The 21,226-nt window shown below is 40.5% G+C and overlaps 1 protein-coding gene across 2 annotated transcripts in view; it reads right to left on the reverse strand.

Moving 5' to 3' along the window:
* Window positions 1–1,152: 1,152 nt before the first annotated feature.
* The window catches only part of lingo1 (leucine rich repeat and Ig domain containing 1), a 145,101-nt gene continuing 125,027 nt past the window's right edge, over window positions 1,153–21,226 (reverse strand). For both annotated transcript variants that reach the window (XM_022756058.1, XM_022756057.1), the window contains one exon: window positions 1,153–4,472. In XM_022756058.1, coding sequence (XP_022611779.1) covers window positions 2,613–4,460 — 1,848 coding nt within the window. In that variant the 5' untranslated portion in view covers window positions 4,461–4,472 and the 3' untranslated portion in view covers window positions 1,153–2,612. The remainder of the gene's footprint in view (window positions 4,473–21,226) is intronic.

Here is a 21,226-nt window from a genome sequence, read left to right on the forward strand (position 1 = left end):
TTGCTCATTTAGTCATTGATACACCAAAATTACACGCACACGTTCAGCTAGACTTCAGCTTGTGCGTGGTTAGCAAAGCACTAAAGGGGTGTTACGGTTTATTTCATAAATCTATCAATGATGAAGAAATTGTAACAAGATCAGTGGGATTCTGGGAGCTTACAATGGGTGTCACAGTTTTACAAAAATGACAAATAAGAGTTTTCACAGTAAGATATCTCAGCACCCGGAAAAGTAATCGTGTCATTGGTGCAAACTATCGTCAGTCAAAACCCCACAGATACACAGCCGCCATTTTAAAGACTGTCACGGCCTTACTAACCACACCTTTGAAAATCAAGATAGGACCATAATGTGTTTAAAAAAGTCCATAGATTGTTTAATACAACATACCATATTCTCAACAATTCAACATCAACAAAATTTTGTTAATTAAAAAAAAAAATCTGCATATTACCTTTATTGCACAGAACAATTTGAATGTATTTTCCATAGATTTCTTTTTTAGTATCTTTTTTTGTAAAAAGTTGGCTTGGACTACATGGTCAATATAGTCCAGGGTCAAAATAAAAAAAGAAGGAATAACATAAACGAAAAACAGAATCCCGGGATCACTCGGGGCCAAAAAAGGCTAGGTACAGTAGCCACACTTTGAACGAAGAGAGCATTCATAATCAGCAAGAGGGAGAACCATGAGCCATTTCCAGTGTTTTTTTTGTTTTTTTTTCCTTTATGCAAAACGGATTACACCAAAGCTGCTTCTGATTGCTCCATGGGTGAAACCATCTGTGTCACTCCAACCATCTGCATATTCAGTCCATACTTCCAGCCCATTACTGTGTCGTTGTCTGTAATGTCATCCATCATAAATGACTTAGCCTTTATCCTCACACACGTTTGCGAAGCCCAGCTGTCCACAGTGTGTACTTGAAAAGGTAAGGCTGTGACCTCACATTTTATATGCAGGACCAACCCAGAGCATAATATGCGGCAGTTTTTTTTTTTTCCCCCTTGACAAACAATGCACATTTATGGGGAATAGCAAACCTGTAAATGATCCTGTTGGGTAATGTTTCCATGGCTTTAATGGGTGGGTGGGTGGGGGGAGCATAAGTAAATTGTTGATATCGTAAAACAATCAAGAAAAATAACCCACGATGAAAGAAATATTCTACAGCTTGAGGAGCACATTTTATCCAGAAAAGGTGAGCACCACAACTTTTATTCCTCGTAATCATGTTGAGCACAAAATAATACCATTACATAATAGTTTTTTGGAATGCAATTTAAAAGGTCAGGGATAAGCTTTTATAGTATCAAGGTACCAAACCCAACCGTTCAGTTTGATGGCTGATCCCTGGGATAGATGCTGCATCTGTTGTTGTTACAGAGCATCATATCAACAACATCTCACATTTCCCTGTGTATCATGCCCTCAATCCATGTGTGTGTACTGCGGGTTACATCTGGAAATTAGGGATGATTGACACTGATATCAGATACTGGGCTCAAACGGCAATGTTAGAGCATTTCCTCAATGCTAGAATCCTATATTAAGAGACACATTTAACAACTGTATTTCTTCTACTTTTCAAAACTAAATATTGTCACATTTACCTTTCTAACAATGCAATTATTCTTACACACTTTTGGCTGATTTTTTACAGTGCAGGACTGGGAACTGGTATCAACAGTAGAAGTTGCACTGATGCATCCCTATGTTGCTGAATGGACACATTTTCAGAGCACTTATTTTTGTATATCATTCAGTTTTGCGGGTCACATTATGACCAGGGTGATCTGTATTACAGTACCATTTATTGTACTTTCTTGGGTCAACAAAATGGCTACCAATCAGTTATTGTAACATTCAAATTAAGTTTTGCAAATCACTAACAGTTATGTATTTCCCATAATTATAATTGTGCCATACTAAGTTCTGTATTTCTGCTAGTTGCTGGGGCATACAGTTTCAACAAAGTTCATCAGGTATCGTGACACAGATATATATTTGATGGATCACAGAACAATCATCACTGTGGGGAAAAAAGACCATATGTAGCACATACATAGCATTCACAATTGCAACACTGATGTATTGTAACGATGATGTACTAGAAATGCATCCAAGTTGTATAAATGTGCTCATCAACCCATACAAATCTCATTCATAACTTGACATCTAATCTTGGAAATAAAAAAACAAAACACTAAATGAAAAAAATACGGACAGAAAAACAGCAATGGCCGAAATATGATCTGCCCCTCGCATTCTGGCTGTTTGAAGTGTTTTTTTCTTTTCTGATATATTTTTCCAGGTATAAATCCACAGGAATATGAACTGCTTATGACAAATCTGACTTTCAATTAATGCCCCCACAGGCCATGTAGAAACCACCAATGCCCTTTAGCACTGGGTGAGCTTTCATTCCCTCTCACTTGTCAGGAAATCAGGGACTGCCCTCCTCTCTAGTCCTTCAGTCAGGAAAAAACATATTACTCTATGTTAACAGACCAGGATCCACAGGTTTGTAAGAGAGGAAAGAAAATGTCTTCTTTTCCATTTGTCTTATTTTGAAGTTCAAAATGAATAAATTCCACAACTCCGTCCGTTAAATCATTTTCATGTTAAACTTGCGAGGAGCATCCACTGTGCTGCTGCTCATGCCAGCGTCCGATTTCCGTGGCACATACTCAATCTCAATGTTGTGTTTAGTGTTGCCTTTACCTCTGCTCCAGAGGAAGAGCAGCACCAGGCAAAACAAGACGACACCGAGGAAAGAGATGAAGCCCATTGTGGTCGCAATGATCAACGTCTTTATATCAAATGGGAAAGGGACATTGGCTCTTGTGCCATTAGCACCAGTTTCTGTGGGCTGGTTGGAGATGAAGGCAAAAGTCTTGTTGGGCTGGTGCGGCCAGTCAGGCGAGTAGCTATGAATGTGCAGGTGAGCAAGAGAGGTGTCATTTCCGCCTGCGTTGCTAGCTATACACACATATGTACCATTGTCTTGAATCTGGGCATAGCGCACCTCGAGGGTACCGTCTGGCAACACAGAGAGCCTTCCAATTGTCTTCGTGGTGATGAACTTTTTCTGCGGGGATAGCCACATTATCAACGGAGCAGGATCTCCATCTGCTTGGCAAGCAAAATGAACAATGGCTCCCTCGTCGACAAATTTCTGCTGGGGTTTGCGATCCCTAATCCTGGACTTGCGACACGTGAAGTAATTAGGCTGCAGAACATCCGGGAAGTCTTTGAATTCTTTGCCTTGGACAAACTCGGGAGAGGCACAGGTGGGCTGCTGCCTGTTGAAGTTCAGTCGCCAACGTCGTCTGAAAACCCATAACAGTCGGCAGTCACAGGCCAGGGGATTATCATACAAGGCGAGGGTTTCCAGGTTGCCTACTGAATGGAAAGCAGACTCCTCTAAAGTGCTAAGAGAGTTCCCAGACACATTGAGAATCTTCAGGTAGTTTAGACCACGGAAAGAGTAGGGCTCAATCATTGCCAGTCTGCCTCCCACCAGGTGAAATTCCTGCAGACGCAGAAGATCATGGAGCTTATTCCCCTCAATGGTGTGGATAGGGTTGTATGAAAGATTCAGAAAGCGCAAATAAACCAAGTGCCGCAGGGCTACATAAGGAATTGTGGTCAGGTTGGCATTTGCAATGGTCAGGGAGGTGAGATTTAATCCATATAAGCAATTTGGGGTCATCGTATCCAAATATGGCCAATTGGCTATTTCCAACACTTTGAGCCGATAGAGCCGTTTAAAGGAGTAATCCCGTATCACATTGATATTGAGGTGGCGAAGCCTGAGAGTGATCAAACTGTGGAGGTGGGTAAAAGCCTCTGTTGGCACAGTGGACAAGTTGCACTTCTCAAGACTCAGGTGCTCAAGGCTACTTAGGCCATGAAAAGCTCGGTGGGAAATGAAAACCAGGTCGTTATCACCCACCTCTAAAGACCGGAGGTTGTACAAATCCTGGAACATGTAGTCCAACAGGATGACAATCTTGTTCTCACTTATGTCCAGCTGCGTGAGATTGCTCAGGCCTGTGAAGACACCGAGCTGGATCAGCTTAAGCTTGTTGCTGCGCAGCCCCAATGTCCGCAAGCCATAAAGGTTGTTGAACGCTCCAGGTTCAATAGTGGAGATCGTGTTTTCACTGAGCTCCAGGTGCTCGAGGTTGGGAAAGTTGGCAAACTCGTCTGGGTTGATGGTTCTAATGCGGTTCTTGCTGAGATCCAGCAGTCTTGTTTCTGCAGGAATGCCCTCTGGAACCGTCATGAGCTTCTTGCGGTGGCACATCACAGAGCGCTCTTGAACATTGCACTCACAGCGGGAGGGACAGCCTGTGGTGGAGCCAGACAGCACAGTGCCCAGCATCAGGATCAGAATGGGCTGCCAGCAAGCCACCAGGTAGCTGTGCCCGGTCGCTTCCCCGGCCACCATCTTATCGGTTACCTGGAGAGACACAAAGACGAGGCGGAACATTTAGTTCGAATCTAATCTACAGCTTGTAGAACATATAGATACATCAGCTCAAACATGGAGGACATCAGGAGAAAATTCAAAATAGGTTAATTTGATGTCACTGAGCTATGGGCTAATATTCAAATATGCAGTTTTCCGCTAAATTCATGAATTTCACATCACGTGGACACGAGGTCAGCAGTGTGAAATGACAGCAATATGAACCTATATTAGGACACTTTCCTTTGGCCACTGTGTCAATTTAATGCCAGTTAGTTCAGCAATAATAAGTGCTAAAAGGATGCCAGTCTCATGTGACACACTTCCTAACAGAACAGAGACTAGGAATCCTGCTGCAATATTCATGCCACAGACGCAAGATGAATAAAGATGGGCGGTTACAAGGAATAAGGTATGTGTTTGCATAATTGAGAGTGCTGACAGTTTTGAATTCTGCATGGTTCACTTTGTGCATGGAGCTTCAAAAGGTATTTCAAATGCAAGTTGCTGCTGTAAATGCAAAGCTTTCTATCAGACCTATTTGTGATATAGAAGAGGAAGTACTGATCCTTGCTAGAAAATCAAAGGCCAAATAGTTCTAGTAATCTACATACGTCCCGCATGGCACCCTCATTGTGTCTGCAGTGGAATGCTGAGCACCATTTCCACTGCACACCTTGCAGACGATCAATCAGTCAATGCTATCACCCTGATATGAAGTGAAGGGGCGCGGCTTCAAGTGGAATTAACAGCATTTTTCAGACGGTAATCCAATACATGCTGTGCCACAGACACATCTGCTGAACACATCTGGAGTTTGTGCTGGTACCACGAAGACTTTTTTTTTTTTTTTTTCCCAACCCCCACACTTTTCTTCGTGCTTCCAGCCTGAATTTGCTGTGCAAGTTAGAAAAACAGTGGGGTGTGAAACAGCAGTAGCAGGAGGATGCAATCAAAGACGGATGGCGGCAAGTGTGATGTATGTGCTGGGGTGGACACTTGGCTCACGCAATCTTTTATGATAAAATATAGACCACACACAACAAGGGAATTGGATACAGAGAGATAAATACAGGGTTTAAGACTGAAAAAAACATATTTAATTTCAATACCATCTGTTAGTGTCCCTCCACCCCAATCCATTACAATACAATTAACAATTTAGTTTATCAAAACAGAATTTCCAGATATATGAAAAAAAACATGATGGAACCAGTTAAAGTGCATTTTTAAAATGGAAGCATCATTAATAGTTTGATTTGCAGACAATGATTCTGATATACTAGTTGCATGAGGGTTCCAGTAGTAAAAGGCAGATGCACTTAAATTTAGGTTTAGATTTAGGTTTTAAGGAAGTATTTCCAACACAAAAGCAAATGGGGTTGGACTGTTATTCAATGACATGGTGACGTGCAAGAAAAAAAAAGAAAAAGAAAACAAAATCCTTCACATTTAATTCACACTCATCCTAAGACATGTCTCAGGGGGGCTCCTGTCTATGTGTGATGGCTGTTGTCACAATACATAGAATTTTGCCAGTGGTGCGCAGTTTCATCTCTCGCTTTAAATGTGTCTTTTGGGTCGATTGTGAACTGGTTACAAGGTGGTTCTTCCTGATTCACAAAAGTGCTGTGAACACAGATAATGCACCCTTCTTGTGCCTCAGCTGATTTCATTACATGTGGCAGATTGAGACTCTAGAGGGGGGGGAGAAATCTGTGAGATTATGGTTGACAGTTAATTATGAAGTCACAAATTACTACCATTGTGGTCACCACTAAAAACTTTTTCTTATAACTGGACATCAGACTCATCTAAAAAAGGGAGTTTATGGGTCAGATTTACTTGACTCAATTTCATTTTATTCCCTCTAAGGTCAAAGTTCAGATTGGGGAACCGATGATACCATCTGTAATCAAGTGAAACCAAGTGATTTCAAAACAGGCAGAGATGATGGTGCGTCTGAGATCAGAGGCCTGCACCAGAGTCCAATGTGCCCCTCGCTGCCTCCAGCTAAACTTAATCATTCTTATTCCTCAACCCACATTGATCAAGTCAGTGCTGAGAGCTGTGAGATGGAGAAGCATGGGGCTTTGTATGGCATGCTAAGATACCTAAGATGAAGGAGTGGCCTTATCACAAGCTCAATTACATCTGTCACCCTCTATCCTTTGGCTATCACATATTGGATATCAGTCAATGAGATTCTATTACGGCCAACTTTATTACCAGTGACACCAAAACCCAATCAGCAAAATGATCAAATCGTAATCCCTTATTGGTAAAGCTCGGTGACTGCAACTTCAGTAGGATATGGATCCCAGTCAGACATCTCAATGAGTCCTCACAGTCCTCTACACAGGGTCAAAATGCCCAAAGAATAACACTGCACTTAATTAATCGTATCAATCTGTCTTTTTTTTGGATCCATTATAAAGAGACAGTGCTACTAAAGCTTTAACTATCTTTCCATCACATCAAACTGTGTTCCCATGTTGTTGTCTTTTTTCCTCCCAGCAGCAGCTTCGACACTGACTGCACATGGCTTCAGCGGCAGATATGCAGGGAAGCAAGTAAAGACAGGGAAACATTAAGATGATGGATGCCATCCATGGGTAAACATTTGCAGCTCTGTTTTGTTAATGATCTGGTGTTATCGTTCCCTCACAGGCTTGTAGTCTGAATGCAGTTCTTCATTCCAATCAGCACTCCAGTGAGCTCCCAGAGAATTACATTAATTGAGGTGAAGTAAGAGGAGGGGGGGGGCGTGCTTCTAAAAGCAATGAATGTGGTCGAGGAGAAGTAAGACAATAGTGCTCAATAAATGAGGACCCACTGGTCCAAGACCAGTAATAACTAGATCAATGAATGGTGAGATTAATGCCTTTATGACAGCATCCACTGGGATGCTGAAGATATTGCTTCATATCTGGAAGTGGATGGTGCCCTATGCTCCTATTACAATAGAGCGACACAGGAGTAGCCATCTCATCAATGGACGTAAAATCATAATTAAACGGATGACAAGTACAATTTCTACTGTCCCTTTGCACAAAATAACCATGTGAGGGTTAATTGATCACGCTGTCACATTACCTCTTGTCCAGGTTGTTATCAACAGGTCAAACTTATTGGATAGGTTTTAACCAATTTTGAGCATTCAAGTCTCAAATGAGGAACTGTGACTATAATCCACTATCTGAGGTTGTTCTTGTTTCAGAGGGATCACTATTCTATTGACGGACCTTATTTAAACCATTTGGCTCCGCGTTTAACAGGTTTAATGCTCCCACTTGTTGTAAGCTATTGATTGCTTTTTTGTCCACATGTAGATTTCACATACAATCTGCTATCACTCCCCTAAATCTTACTCCCTGCCTGTGAATGAGGCTGTCCATCATCATTAAGTTCTCCACAATAAGCCCTATCAAACATAGGTGGGGAGTTGGGCTGTTAAGACCTTACCATCGCCCGAAGCTTTAGTTTACCTGTCACATGACATCACTCCTGAGCCTTGTTAAATACCATAGTTAAATACCTGTAAGCTTCTGGGAAATCCTTTAGATGCTGACGTTATCTGAAGCATAAAGTGTTAAAAGCCTTTAAAGCCCATTCCTTTGCAAACTGCTTAGTCAGCTGCCGGGCTAATCCGGAATGGACGGACCCAGCTGCTGAATTTTATTTACTGTACTGTTTGATAGTCTATCCTAGAAGAATTTCCAAGACTTTTTAGAAGTAAGTAGATGCCCCTATCTCCAATCTCTTCTTTAAGTAGATGTAACAAGTTCAAAAGGCGCAGGATGTCTTTTTTTGGTATTAAATTTCATATAACACCACATTACATCATGTTTCATCATTTGCAAATTAATTAGCTCAGTTGTGTATGATGAGAGAAAAAGATGCTGAGATTATGAGTTAAATATCAGTTAACGTGCTTCTTCAGACGCTCATGGGTTCGGCCTTCTATAATAAGTAGCAGCTTGGAATTATAACACCGAACACGCATATTGACAGCCTCAGTTTGGCTAAATCCATCTTAACCAGGAGTGTCTGACCTTTAGCTCCCCAAGTAAGCTCACTTTCACACTGCTATAATGTTGCCTAGCTGAATTTCAAGAGAGAGGTTACCCTTGTGTCATTGAGAAGCTAAGCTTCCTGTTGGGATTGCTGGCTGCAGCCGGGTCTGTGAAATGGCAGGGCTTAAATGTAAGCCAACGCCCGACAGATGGACGGCAAAGCCCTAATCCAGGCGAAGAAGCTGGTTGGTGCAACAAGGTGCAGAATTCCAACAGTGGCCAGCTGTTATCCCGACCAAACTCTGCCATGAAGCCTGTCGACATGTCCCTCCTGAACTTCACCCCCAGAAGGGGTCATTTGCTGTCTCTTTGCAGGTGCTCTGCTTACTGATGTCACACAGCTACAAGTATATCCAATAAGAAAATAGAGATTAGAAATCAGAGTAACAAGGAAAGCAGCAACAGTTGTGTTCCTTCAGCAGGCACACATGGAAAGTAGAAAAATGAGAGAGAGAGAGGTACCGTATTTCTAATATTTACCTTCACCCTCAGTGATGTAAACAGAGTAGACAAATATTATGAACACTTGAAATTTGGATATGTCTGTTTTTCCTTTTCTCTACTGTACTCAAGTTTCCCCTGCAAAAAAGATCTCCATTAATTAAAGGTTATAATAATAAGGCAAAATAATTAAACAGCACCACAGACTATAGCCTCCAAAATAAAAATAAAAAATTGAATTAAATTTCTAAAACAACAAATATCGATTTTCCTTAAATCTGGGCTTGTACGAGCTGGTAAGAGAAAACCGGAAAGGTGACAGAGGTTTCCTTGTGTTAATTGTAGGTGTTCTGATCCAGAGGTGATACTGTTGGTCCAAAAAAGCTCCTGTCCATCCATTTTAAAGCCCTTTAGCCTCCAGACAGCTGTATGGGCTGCAGACCCTCTGCTCTGACCTTATTGAGTGGTGTGGTTGGTGTTATTATCATCACAGGTTCATCATAAAGTTATGTTTCATTATACCCAAGTTCACTAAGGCTCCTAATTTAAGCTTTTTTTTCCCCTTTTTTTTTAATAGATGTAGTTGGGTGTGCGAGGGAGTGTGTGTCCTTGTGTGATGTTCCATCATTATTAAGCTCATTAGCCTCGTCTTCCCAGCTGTGTTCGGTGAATCACCATTAATTTTTTGTTCTTAAGGAGATGTGTTTTCAAAGAGGAAGAGCCTCCAGAATGTCAGACTTTTATAAAGTGGATCCAGGACTTTGGAACAACTCCGATCAGCGCTAATGAGAACTTCCACTTCTTCCACCACATCCAAAAAATTAAAAAGGAAGTCTGCCAATAGCTGTGTTTAGAGGAATAACAAAACATTCAGATCTCACTTTCCTATTTAAAACCACATTTGAGTGACATCCAAGTTCTAACAATGTTAATACTGTCTGTGGTTTGACAGAGAGCGCAAACAGTTATATAAATTAGCAGCATCTGGCTACATTACCTCTTTAAAAAAGCTCGAGAAAAGCTATGTGATGCTGACAAAACAGGGCCGTATATTTCACTCTGAATATATATGAATACTATCTTTTATCTAATATGTATCTTGTTTATTGAACCATTATAATATTTCACCTAAACAAAGTGTGAGCTGTATGGTCTCCAAGAAAAGCTCATTAGCATTTTGGATTCACACATTCACTGTTCATTTACATCAGCCACAACAGTGAAGTGAGCTCACGATAATATCACTTGACTGTAATGCAGCCTGTGAGACCAGAAAAACACAACAAACTCTTAATCACCAATATCACAGTATCAGGTTTATATAAATGTATCTCTTTGCTCTACAAGCAACAAATTCAATCTCTACTTATATCACCTTGATCAAATTTCTTCAAAATGCCTCAGAAGTAGAACCAAATTGGGCCAAGTTGTTCTGACACTTGCTTTCACTCATATTAAGCTCAGTTTTTGCTGTGCATCTGAAGCCTTTTTAGCATTGTATCATCAAAAGGGGAGATCTAATACCTGTCCGAAGTGTATTCGTCAATTCCTAACTCTTTCTCAGTTAAAGTTTAATCAGAATAGAGCTCAGCGATGGGAACTAGTTGCTGATTCTTAAAAAAAAAAAAAGGAAAATTCATATCTTTCTCTTTCCGTCTGTATTTCGGTACAGTACTGACCGACCTCAATGCTGGCATGGGAATGCTAGCATGCTCACTACAACAGTGCTAACATGTTGATGTTTAGCAGGTAAACTTGTTCAATAATAGAGCAAATAGCACTAAACGTAAACTAAAGACGAAGCTGATGGGAATGTCCTCAGTTCTGCCAGAGACAGTTGAGAAAGGAGACAGCGCACTTAGAATCATTTCCTGTATCTGTGTCACGTGGGATTAACCACCTCCCCGGCCCTTTAAGAGATCAGCAGCAGGTCTGAGTCTGTTCCCTCTAATGGGAGATGTGAACGTGATCACAGATTATGATTCTTTCGCCACACAGTCACCGAAGTAAATACTGGACACATTATTCAAAGTGTTATTATTTATTTACTGATATGATCTTGTACTGGGTTGATCAGATATTAAGCTAGCAGATGAAAACGAGCGGCAAAATCAGGTGCAGATTTGTACTGTATCTAGTGTTGTATTGTTTTGTATTAAATTGTTGTTATATCATGACCACGCCCTCTGTGGAGGCAGGAAGTGTATACCACTTCATACCATAAACGTTGCTTGCAATGGGTCATCTTTGTTGCGGAGCGTCTTCGGTTTTGTAGGTATCTGGTCATAAACCACAGTAGCGGACAAACTGAAATTTGACCTGATGGCGACGCTGGATGAAAGGTCAGACGATCTCCGAAGTTATTGCAATTCACTCTAAAGGGGACATGAACGTCCAAACCAAATTTCAAAAACAAAATACTAACATATAGTCTAATGGAATATAAAAAGAAAGTGCAAATGTACTGTTAGCCCATTGGTCCAAACATACTAGAACTATGCATGGGAAAAATCGAATGTATTAATTATAAAAGCACATTCGGAGTGTTTGGGAGCAGAAAGTAACTCAGCAGAGCAGCTACATTGGGAAAGCTTGAGCTCCCCCAGAGAGAGGTGCTGGAATGACCGTCTCTCTCTCTCTCTCTTTTTTTTTTTTTTCCCTAAGGCTGATGGGAAATGCTTCACAGGCAGGAGGGCTGCTTCAAAGACACACACACACACACACACACACACACACACACACACACACACACACACACACACACACAGAGATGCTTCTATAAAAATTTCTGTTGATCTGTGTATGCTGCTTTGTCCCATAATGCTATGCCCCCCTACTCCCGAGGCTTGATCTTGTGGGTTGGGGACAACTTGCTGACAGAGCCTTCCAGACTTGAGGCGATTATGTCACGGGGGCACGCGGTTACACATGGACTCGTCTCCAAACGCTGCAGGAGATGCCAACCTCCAGCGCGCCGGAGCACCACTCGCTGCTACACTGGCAAAAATGAAAACACTGCAGCCGTGACAATAAATGTAGGAGAGATAATAACCCATGAAGGTCACAGGGCTTTATACTTTATACTGGATACTGATCTTGGATGAATGTTTTAGTGCGTGGTATGAACCTGGCCTGTTCTACTTTGTTTAGTTTGGAAGATTGAGAGGCGAGCACTAACAAGGCCCCATGAGGTGCTTTTAGAAAGTCTGTTTCAAGCAATGGGCCAAAGAGAATATGCCTTTTTTTCGGTCAGCAGTTCTTGTCATACCATTTTATAAAATGTTCCGATCACAACTTTTGTTTTATTGACTTGGAAAAATGGGTAGTAGACCATAAAGCCAGAGACGCTTAAAGACGCTCACATCTGACAGTTTGACAATCGATTACAGAGCACAGTCAGACAAGTTAGATAAACTATTAAACATTAAAGTGACTTTATTAAGCAAAACATGTGAAACACCAGCTTGTTGTAGATTCTTAAATGTGAAGATTTGCTTCATTTCTCTGTTTTCAGGTCATTAAAATGAAATATCTTTGAGTTTTGGATGGTTGGTCAGACAAGAAAGCTATTTGAAGATGTCACCATGGGCTCTCATGGCGTTTCTGTAACATTAATAGATTATAATCTAATAGAAAATGAACTGATATATATGTACACAATAGATCAAGTGATTAAGTGGAAAATAATCACCTTTTGTCTTTTCCAATTACCCTGTGGGTCATTACATCCAATACATTATCCTGTTGGTGTGTGGCTCTGCTGGAGGATACAGAACGTATGCACTTATTTACAAGTGAATCTTGTTTGCAAACAAAGTTCAGTCACCTGAATTGACTTTGTAGCAGACGCAAGTTTATTAAAGGTTATTTCAAATGAATTGTTCATGGTAGTCTCACTTTGCTTTAGATCTCTGTTCAGTACACAAAATAGTCCCTGCAGCAGCGTCAAACCCTCACTGAAAAACACCCCCAAATACTTTTCATTCTTCAAAACTGCTTTGATAGAGCTAAGAGAGAAAAGAGATGACACGATTGTTTGATCACATAACATTTAAGATAACCTGTAGTCAAGATGCACATTTGTATTTTGTGAACTAAAAATTGTGTTATTCAACATCTTTTCCTCCGAAATGAAGAAACCATTTCTTTCTCTGGCATAAAGTGGCCACAAGCTTGTGATTAGGAAGAAACACTGACGTCTCCGCATTATTATTCTAATGAATTCACATGCTATTGTGCAAAAAGCAAAGGAGCTTAGGCAAATAAACAGGTTCCCCCATTGCTGCTTTGATGAGCAGCCATGAAAACATTTACTTATGTAACCATCCATCTTTTCTTCACCTACATGAGGCAGCTTTTTTCCTCTTTTGCACAATTTTAAATCCAATTTTCATTAAAAGGCAACTGCAAGAGAATCAAACCAAACTTCACTTTAAAAGAGAGATCCAGCAGCAACCTCAAATCCCACTCTGCTTCAGTAGTTTTTTTCTAATAATACTCACATTAAATGTTTTATTTTGAATATGATTAATATCCATTTGATTTTATGTATGGCAGTAAAAACAGAAATTGAGGATTTTCCGTTCACAACCCAAGTCTGAAACAAACAAAAAAAAAAAAATCGAAACAAAGTCCCTGTCAGCTCACTCACACATTCTGCCAGTGCATCCAAACTTATTTAAATAATCCACATTTTTGCTCAGAATTAATCATTCATGAGTGATGAGTTAATATTATGCAGCTAAATCAAGCCCTTACCTCTTCTATTGCACGAAAGCATTCACTGAGACATAGTGTCAGATTTAATTTAAGAATGACAGTACTTATGCAAATCACAACAGTCCTCAAGTAGTGCTACAGGGGGAAAGAATCAGTTTTTTTTTGAAAGGTGAGAACGTTAAAATCGTAAAATTCAGCATGAGAACCCTACTGAAATGAATTTAAAGGTGGAGGGTGGATAAATGAACATTTTGTGAGGAGGGAGGGGGGCTGAACATATTACTCTTGTCACTCAATTTCGGTGTGAATACATTTTTCCCTTAGATGAAGTGAGTGGATTTGGCAGTTGCCCTGAGTGTGTGTGTGTGTGTGTGTGTGTGTGTGTGTGTGTGCAGTGAGGGGGGTGTTTGTATTTGGGCAACCTCTTAGAATGACATATGGAACAACCACTACATAAACTCCTCTATATACGTCTGTACGTTTCATAGCTGCGAGTTTTACTGGTTCCTCAATTAAGGGAGTCAACATAGAAACATGCCTGCATTTCATAATGAATAATTTACGCTATATCTTATCGGCTGCGAGGAAGTGTGATGGGCACAGTGTGCGGCGGCTCAGGGCCATATTGACTTTAACTGTGACTGGCATCTAAAGGCTTTCCTCCCAGTGCGGTGAAGAAAATGTCCCTTTTGCTTAGCCGGCCCAGCAGCGCATAGATAGGCCTTTAAAGGGAAATGAGCTGTAATTAGTTGATAGAGAGGTGACCCCGATGTAGAAAATGCCACACTAATGCCCTGGGATCAGACACTGGAGGATACTGCTGCATAGTGGAGAGCACCGATGATTATAGACAAAACTCGAGGAACTCTTAACAATGCAGGGATTTTTTTTTTTCAGCATTCATTACTGTGCGTCAGTGTTTATGGACCGGAAATAATTACTGAGAAATACTTGTCAGGTTGAAAAGGGCAAACGGTAAAGATATTACCGTCTGACGTTCAGCTTGCCTATCCACGCTCACTGTTCAATGGCTGCAGGACAGGAAATACCATGAACAGACTGCAAAAAAAAAAACTAGCAGCATCAGGACTTTGTATTAGAATCTCGTTTTGATTCGCTCCTTTGCAATGTTAAAGTTACTATGTCACGCCTTAATACAACCTTAACACTTCCTGTAACCTTTTCAAAATTAAAAGCTCTCTAGCAGTTGGCAGAAACCCTTTATTTTCTTAACAGGCCTTTTCTTGATGTGCTGCATTAAGCGGGACGTCTAATTTCTGCCGGTGTGTCTGTTGTTTACATGCTATTCAGATCTGCTAGTTTCTTTATCTTAGCAGTTAGCGATGGCTTCTCTCTCTCTCTCTCTCTCTCTCTCTCTCCCACTCTCGGTGTGTCTTATGTTAAGTTATTCCTCTGCCTCCTTTAGTGATAATTGTACATGTAATAAATGTAGTTTATTTGGCGTAATTGAGGCGAGGCTAAGTGAACTGGAAGCACAACCCTTCTTCCCTGCAGCTCCCAAGCAGCCGTGAAACCAGGACGGTTGGGTGACAAGCTCATTTATGAAATGTATTATCATTACATGAGTCTGTCCACCAGAGGGCGCTGACGTGTTTGTTTTTCAACTTTAAAACGTTTTACTTAGTATGTAGCCCAAAAAAAGATCATTATAAACATATGTTTGCCTTTATGTAAAAAAAGAAAAAAAGAATTATTGGGCAACACTATATGTTAAAAATCCAGTTCCGCTCTGGCTCTAACATCTTGTGCATTCATTCAATTTCTTTGTTAAAAATACATTTTAAATCTTAATGATAAAACTGGCATATTTTTTTGATTTCCCTTCATGACTAAGAGAATAAATATTCAATATCACTAGCAAGGATCTCTAATAATGCTGTTGCAAACTGCAACAGCCATTTCTATTCAAGCAAGAATTCAGTGGCATTGAGTAGATTAAAGCAACAGTCGTGCCATCCATCGACGAAGGCCTTCCTCCCACCTCCATATGTGCCACTTCACATCTCGCCTCGATCTCTATCAAAAAGAAAGTAAGGTAGAAATACTTCCTTGCCTCAACCTTGGGTCATTTTCTTCATTTTTGAAAAGAGATAGTTCTTTCAAATAAATACTTGCTTTTGTAGGGCATCCATAGAGGTGAACCAACAACCCCTCCCTCACAAACACACACAGACACACACACACACACAATTCTTTATTTCTGGCTGTCAAACATGATGACTCTAAAAACTGCCTGAGCGAAGTCACTTCAGTTTACTCATTTAGGATTTATCTCCTCCAATTGCATGGGCTCAGACAAAAACACTGTCTCATAAGGGCTTTATCAAAAACCAGAGGTGCAATATAAGAGCCGCACATGAGCCAGCCAAAGCTCTGAGGCAGATTGTGTTCCTGCAGCACAACAAAGCGGAAAGGTGTTTTTCTTTTTCTTCCCACTCCACAGCAATGTGAGAAAAGTCAAAAGGAAGATTTAACCTCCAAAATAATCAGTGACATGTCTGCAGTGTATCACTGAGGTCGTCCCGTTCACCCTCTGTTTAGATGGTTCGGGTATTCGGACTGTTGCTTTAATGAGTGTTGACCCAGACTTTCATCTGTCGACTTTCAGCACAAAAATATAATGAGAGTGGACCCAGAACAACATGGCATTTGAAATTCATACAGTGCTGTTCTTGCTCTGGCAAACAGTGACTCAGGATCCCTATACCAACTAAAATGAATCACCTGATTGTGTATGCAAATGAAATGGCGTCTGTTGAAGCATGCAAACTGATTGTAAATGAATTGTCCAAAGGCCACGGTCTGCTGGGGTAACGATTCAAATGGCTGTGTGCTGATAAAACAGACTGGACATTGACACATACCAGCACTGAAGATAACTTACGGCATCGCAGTTAGCTTATATGGTTGTGCAAATAGATTTTTCCAAAAACCATCAATAAATCCTTTGACTCCTGCATTCAGCATGCAATATTTATATTGCCCTCCATTTCTAAGTTTCATTTCACCAAAACAACCTTAACACGTCAATGCTTTTTATCCCTCCACAATCTACAGAGAGTGGAGCAGGCCCTGGCCGACCCCACCGTGGCTCCAGTGCCGAGATAGGGGAGTTTAATCCATGTCCTCTGAGAGATCGCCCAGAAAGATGAAGCCTTAATTAGCCAGATAAAACCCCACATAATGACGCTATTGATATAGACTGGGAAATGAGGACTAAGCAGAACAAAAAACAAAAAAAAACAAAAACAAAGACAAGTGTATATAAGATGGCCGGGACGGGATTGGGAGAGACGGTTAGGAAAGTAACTGCAGTGAATCGGGTGAAAAAAAAGGGGCAGTAAACTCTCACTCTCAACTCCAGTAGGGGAGCATTGTCTCATCTCTCTGAGCAATCCACCTGCTCCAAATTCTCCCATAAGAAGATTAGAGAAAAATGCTGACCTTCATATAATCAAAGATTATGTGGAGGAAAACAACAACAGTTTTTGGAGTACTTAAGCAATAGCACTCATGGGAGGTGCGAGCAATTAAAGGCAAAATTACTTGTCTAAGCTGTCCTTGTATCCTCCCATTCCCTATCTTCGGTTCCCTGTAGTATGAGAGGAGGTCATAAAGATAGTGAAAAGACGGGAATCACATCTCACTAGCTCTGCTAATCCTGGGGGGTACTACAGGAAGCAGAATCTCACTTTTAGAAAGACAATCTAGGTATTTCACATGCTACACGCGGATCAATGACAAGGTGACCCGATATAGTATTACCAGATGACTTTAGGGTTGGCAAAGACACTGCAAATCCCTTGTCAACACTCGTGCACCCCTTAAAAGATGTAAGAGAAAAATGCATTAGAGCTTTTATTCCTTTCAGCTTCAGATCCTTAAGGTGATTCTGCTGAAACTGATTTAAAATGGTTGATGAGCTCTATACAGTACATGTGCCTCTTGTGCCTTAATTAAAAAAAAGAAGGTCTTATTCTGCAGTGCCTTTGTTGAAGCGTGCTGACAGGCAGACGATGTTCTCGTGGACACACATTTTAGAGTTTCATCTTTGTAGTCTTGTTATGTTCGCCGCGCTGTGATGTAACTTGTATGACATTTACAGAGGAGAGCTAACCCGCCAGTGCTGAAGAGACTGCTAACTCCGCTGTTTAAAAAAACAGTCTGGATAGGGCTGGGTGATAATAAGAATTATTATTATTGCCATGTAATTTTCCTTGATAGAAATATCGCTAAATGTTCAATATGTTTCGTTTCCATGCTTATAAATGAATCACAAACTGCCGATGACGTTGCAGGAATAGAGGTATGCATTGCGGGAGTTAGATTTTATCCTCATAATTTTCGAATGTTCTACCTCAGATTTGTGATTTGTTTCTGCTGTTTGTCAAGTGTTTGTCATGTTCTGACCATAAAGAACGGTTTAAAATCACAGTTAAGTATCTGGTTCCTCCAACTTTAACTCAGGAGCAAAAATCAGCCTTTAAACTTTAAAAAGAAATTATGCTTTTACATTTAGGGTGATTATCAATATCAACTTATACAAAACATTCTATTGTGATAACCATATCTTCCAGCCCCAAGTCTAGATGATTATATAATTGGCCTATAGGGATGAAATCACAGGAATGTTGGAATAAGAAACATCATCCTACCTGAGAGCTATCTCACGAAACTAAAGAGAAGGTTTCTGCTACAGGGCGATAAACAGTTGTAATGCAGAAGTTGAAAATTTCAAAAAACATTTAAATGTTGCATTCTGAATTAAAGCAATCACAATCAAAGCAATTAAGCGATTAGCCGTTCAACAGAAAATCAACCAACAACAATTATGATAATCCAATAATTGTCTACTGTATTTATCAAGAAAAATTTTCATTCTCTGGAAGCAGCTTCTCCTGTGTTTTTATAAACTGAATATCTCTGAAGTCTGCACCGTGGGACAACACAGAGGGAAATGTGGGAAAAAATTTTTTCAGACATTTTGTTAACTAAACAATCAAGTGATTCATCAAAAGATATTTAGAGATGTAGACTGTCATCTTCTGTCATCTATGGTACAATATTCTGCAACGATGACCAACGCACATGATAAACATTATAGGACCCGTACTGTATCTGTCCTAAAGGCTGACGTCGGAGGCAGATGCACCAGCCGTGGTAAATGGAAGAGACTATACATATTTTTCTTATCGCTGTTTTACTCATTATTGCCGCCACGGCAGGTGCGAGCACAAAGAAAGAGCTGAATTATTTATTTGACATTTGCATATCTAGCACAGGTTCAGGACCAGGGTGAGGAGGGATAGTATTATGGAGGGATTACTCCTGAGGTTTCTTTTTAGGGCATAAGACCAACTTCAGCAATTCACAGAGCCCATTACTCCACATCCTAAGCAAGAATCTGATGCAGGGTGAGAGTTATTTTCATATTTCACCACAAGATCTATTTTTTATTATTATTATTTTTTTTACTTGAGATCGACTCATTTCGTCATTGTAATAACTTTTGCCCACCTTTACACCTTTGGATAGAGTCAGTTATGAGATGGAAGGGTTAAATTGCCCGGACCATCCTCTCGCTCCACATCAGCGCTCTGCAGACCTGATTTCTCTCACCTCTCGATTCTCACAGGTTCCCAAACTACTTTGCACTTCTGTGGCAGCACGTCACTCACCGGCATCCAACAAGGTCAAATGCCATTTCATTTTCTCGCCTTTGATCGCCGCCTGGCTCTTTCATCAGTCTCACTCTCCCCACCCACCCACCCACCCACCCACCCACAGGCTACCACCACCACCACCGCCGCCGCCATTCCCCCGGTTAAACTGCCCTCACTCATCCCTCTCACATTTGGAGAATGTGACTGGCAGTAGCTGAAGTTAAAATATGTTTGTCCAGAGGTAATACATAAGCAATCAATCTTCAACTTCAACTTGCCAAACTCGTAAAGTCGGAGCTATACTTTGCTTTTAGACTGGATGAAAAAATAAAAAAATCCAAGTAGACTGTGCGGTGCATTTAGGTGTTGCACACATTAATCTCAAAGCCTTCCACCAGTAATTCTGCTTCTGCTGTACTTGAGTGAAACTCCCTGCATCCTCTGAAACACAGTGACTAAATGAGAATCTCCATCTTGCCTCTCTGCGTAACCAACCCCGCCCATGCCGTGCAGCTGAGCGTTATTTCATGCTGCCATGCAACGCTCCATCAAACTCACCACATATTTCAAATCAACTCTATCACATCAGTACCACATCACTCCAGCACACTGCTGTGTATAACACTGACATTATTTAGGGGGTTTAATTCGACCGCCTATGTAATCCCAACATCCCTAGGTATGAGACTGACTGGAAACATGTCACCCTTCCTCTCTCTCCCCTCTTTTTCTTCCATCTAATAAATGCAAAAATGCCTCCAGAAAACAGAAAGACATTATTGCCTTCACCCTATCACTCATCAGTGCATACCTTTTAGATACAGTATATTATGCCTCCGAGCTGAATATCTCAGGTTAAAGATGTTGAAATAAAAGTTGCACAAGACGCCTGGTCGCTGATACATTACACACTCTAACAAACCAAATTATTCTGCTTGCAAAACAGGATAACTACAGATGTAATCTTAAAAGCTGTATTATTAGCATCTTAATAATAATAGTGATGACACATAAACAACACAGTTTGACCTGGCCTATATACTAACGTCATGTTACGTCATGTTGATTCATGTTAAATGCTTCAAGGTGTTGCTGAATGGTGAACTGTTGAGCTGAGAATTGTCTAAAAAATAAAGTCTAAATAGTTCCTTGCTTCTCATGCTTGTTTTCATGTCATTATAAATTGAACACTTTGGATTTTTTGGCTGCTGGTCAGACTAAATAAGCAATTTTGACACATTACTTTGGCTCTGGAAACTTGTGATGGGGATTTGTCATTATTTTTTAAAAGTCTTGTTGAGCAAATGATGATGTTTGGGGGAAAAAAAAAAAGAATCAGTAATCAAAATAGTTATTAGTTTCAGCGCTGATTCATTCTGAATTTCTTAGTGTCTACAGCGTTCATATATATATATATATATATATATATATTGTGGACATGTTTTAGTCTTAACAGGAATGCATGTGACAAAATGGCAACAGCTCCTGCATGCATTGTTTGCCACATTCAAAAATAGACAGGATATGGTGTTTACATGCCAGGATATACCAGACAAAAGACACATCCCAGCTGGCATAATTGGGTATCCAATTTCCAAGATATAGACTCATCCCAGAATAGAAAAAGAATTTAGAAGTAGATTATATGCTGATTATAATATGATTATTAATGTCCTATCATTTCTACAAGATGTGAGATAGCTCTGTTTCCTGTCTAACTGTTGGTGCGATTATTGCTGCTTCTTCATGTCTAGCAAACGAACATCTCCCTCATGCCACCCAGTCTGGTCGATAAGCTGAAATCTGACCTCCTGTTTCCACCCTG

Source organism: Seriola dumerili, unplaced genomic scaffold (genome assembly GCF_002260705.1).
Source record: "Seriola dumerili isolate Sdu_G_001 unplaced genomic scaffold, Sdu_1.0 BDQW01000242.1, whole genome shotgun sequence".
Classification (NCBI taxonomy): domain Eukaryota; kingdom Metazoa; phylum Chordata; class Actinopteri; order Carangiformes; family Carangidae; genus Seriola; species Seriola dumerili.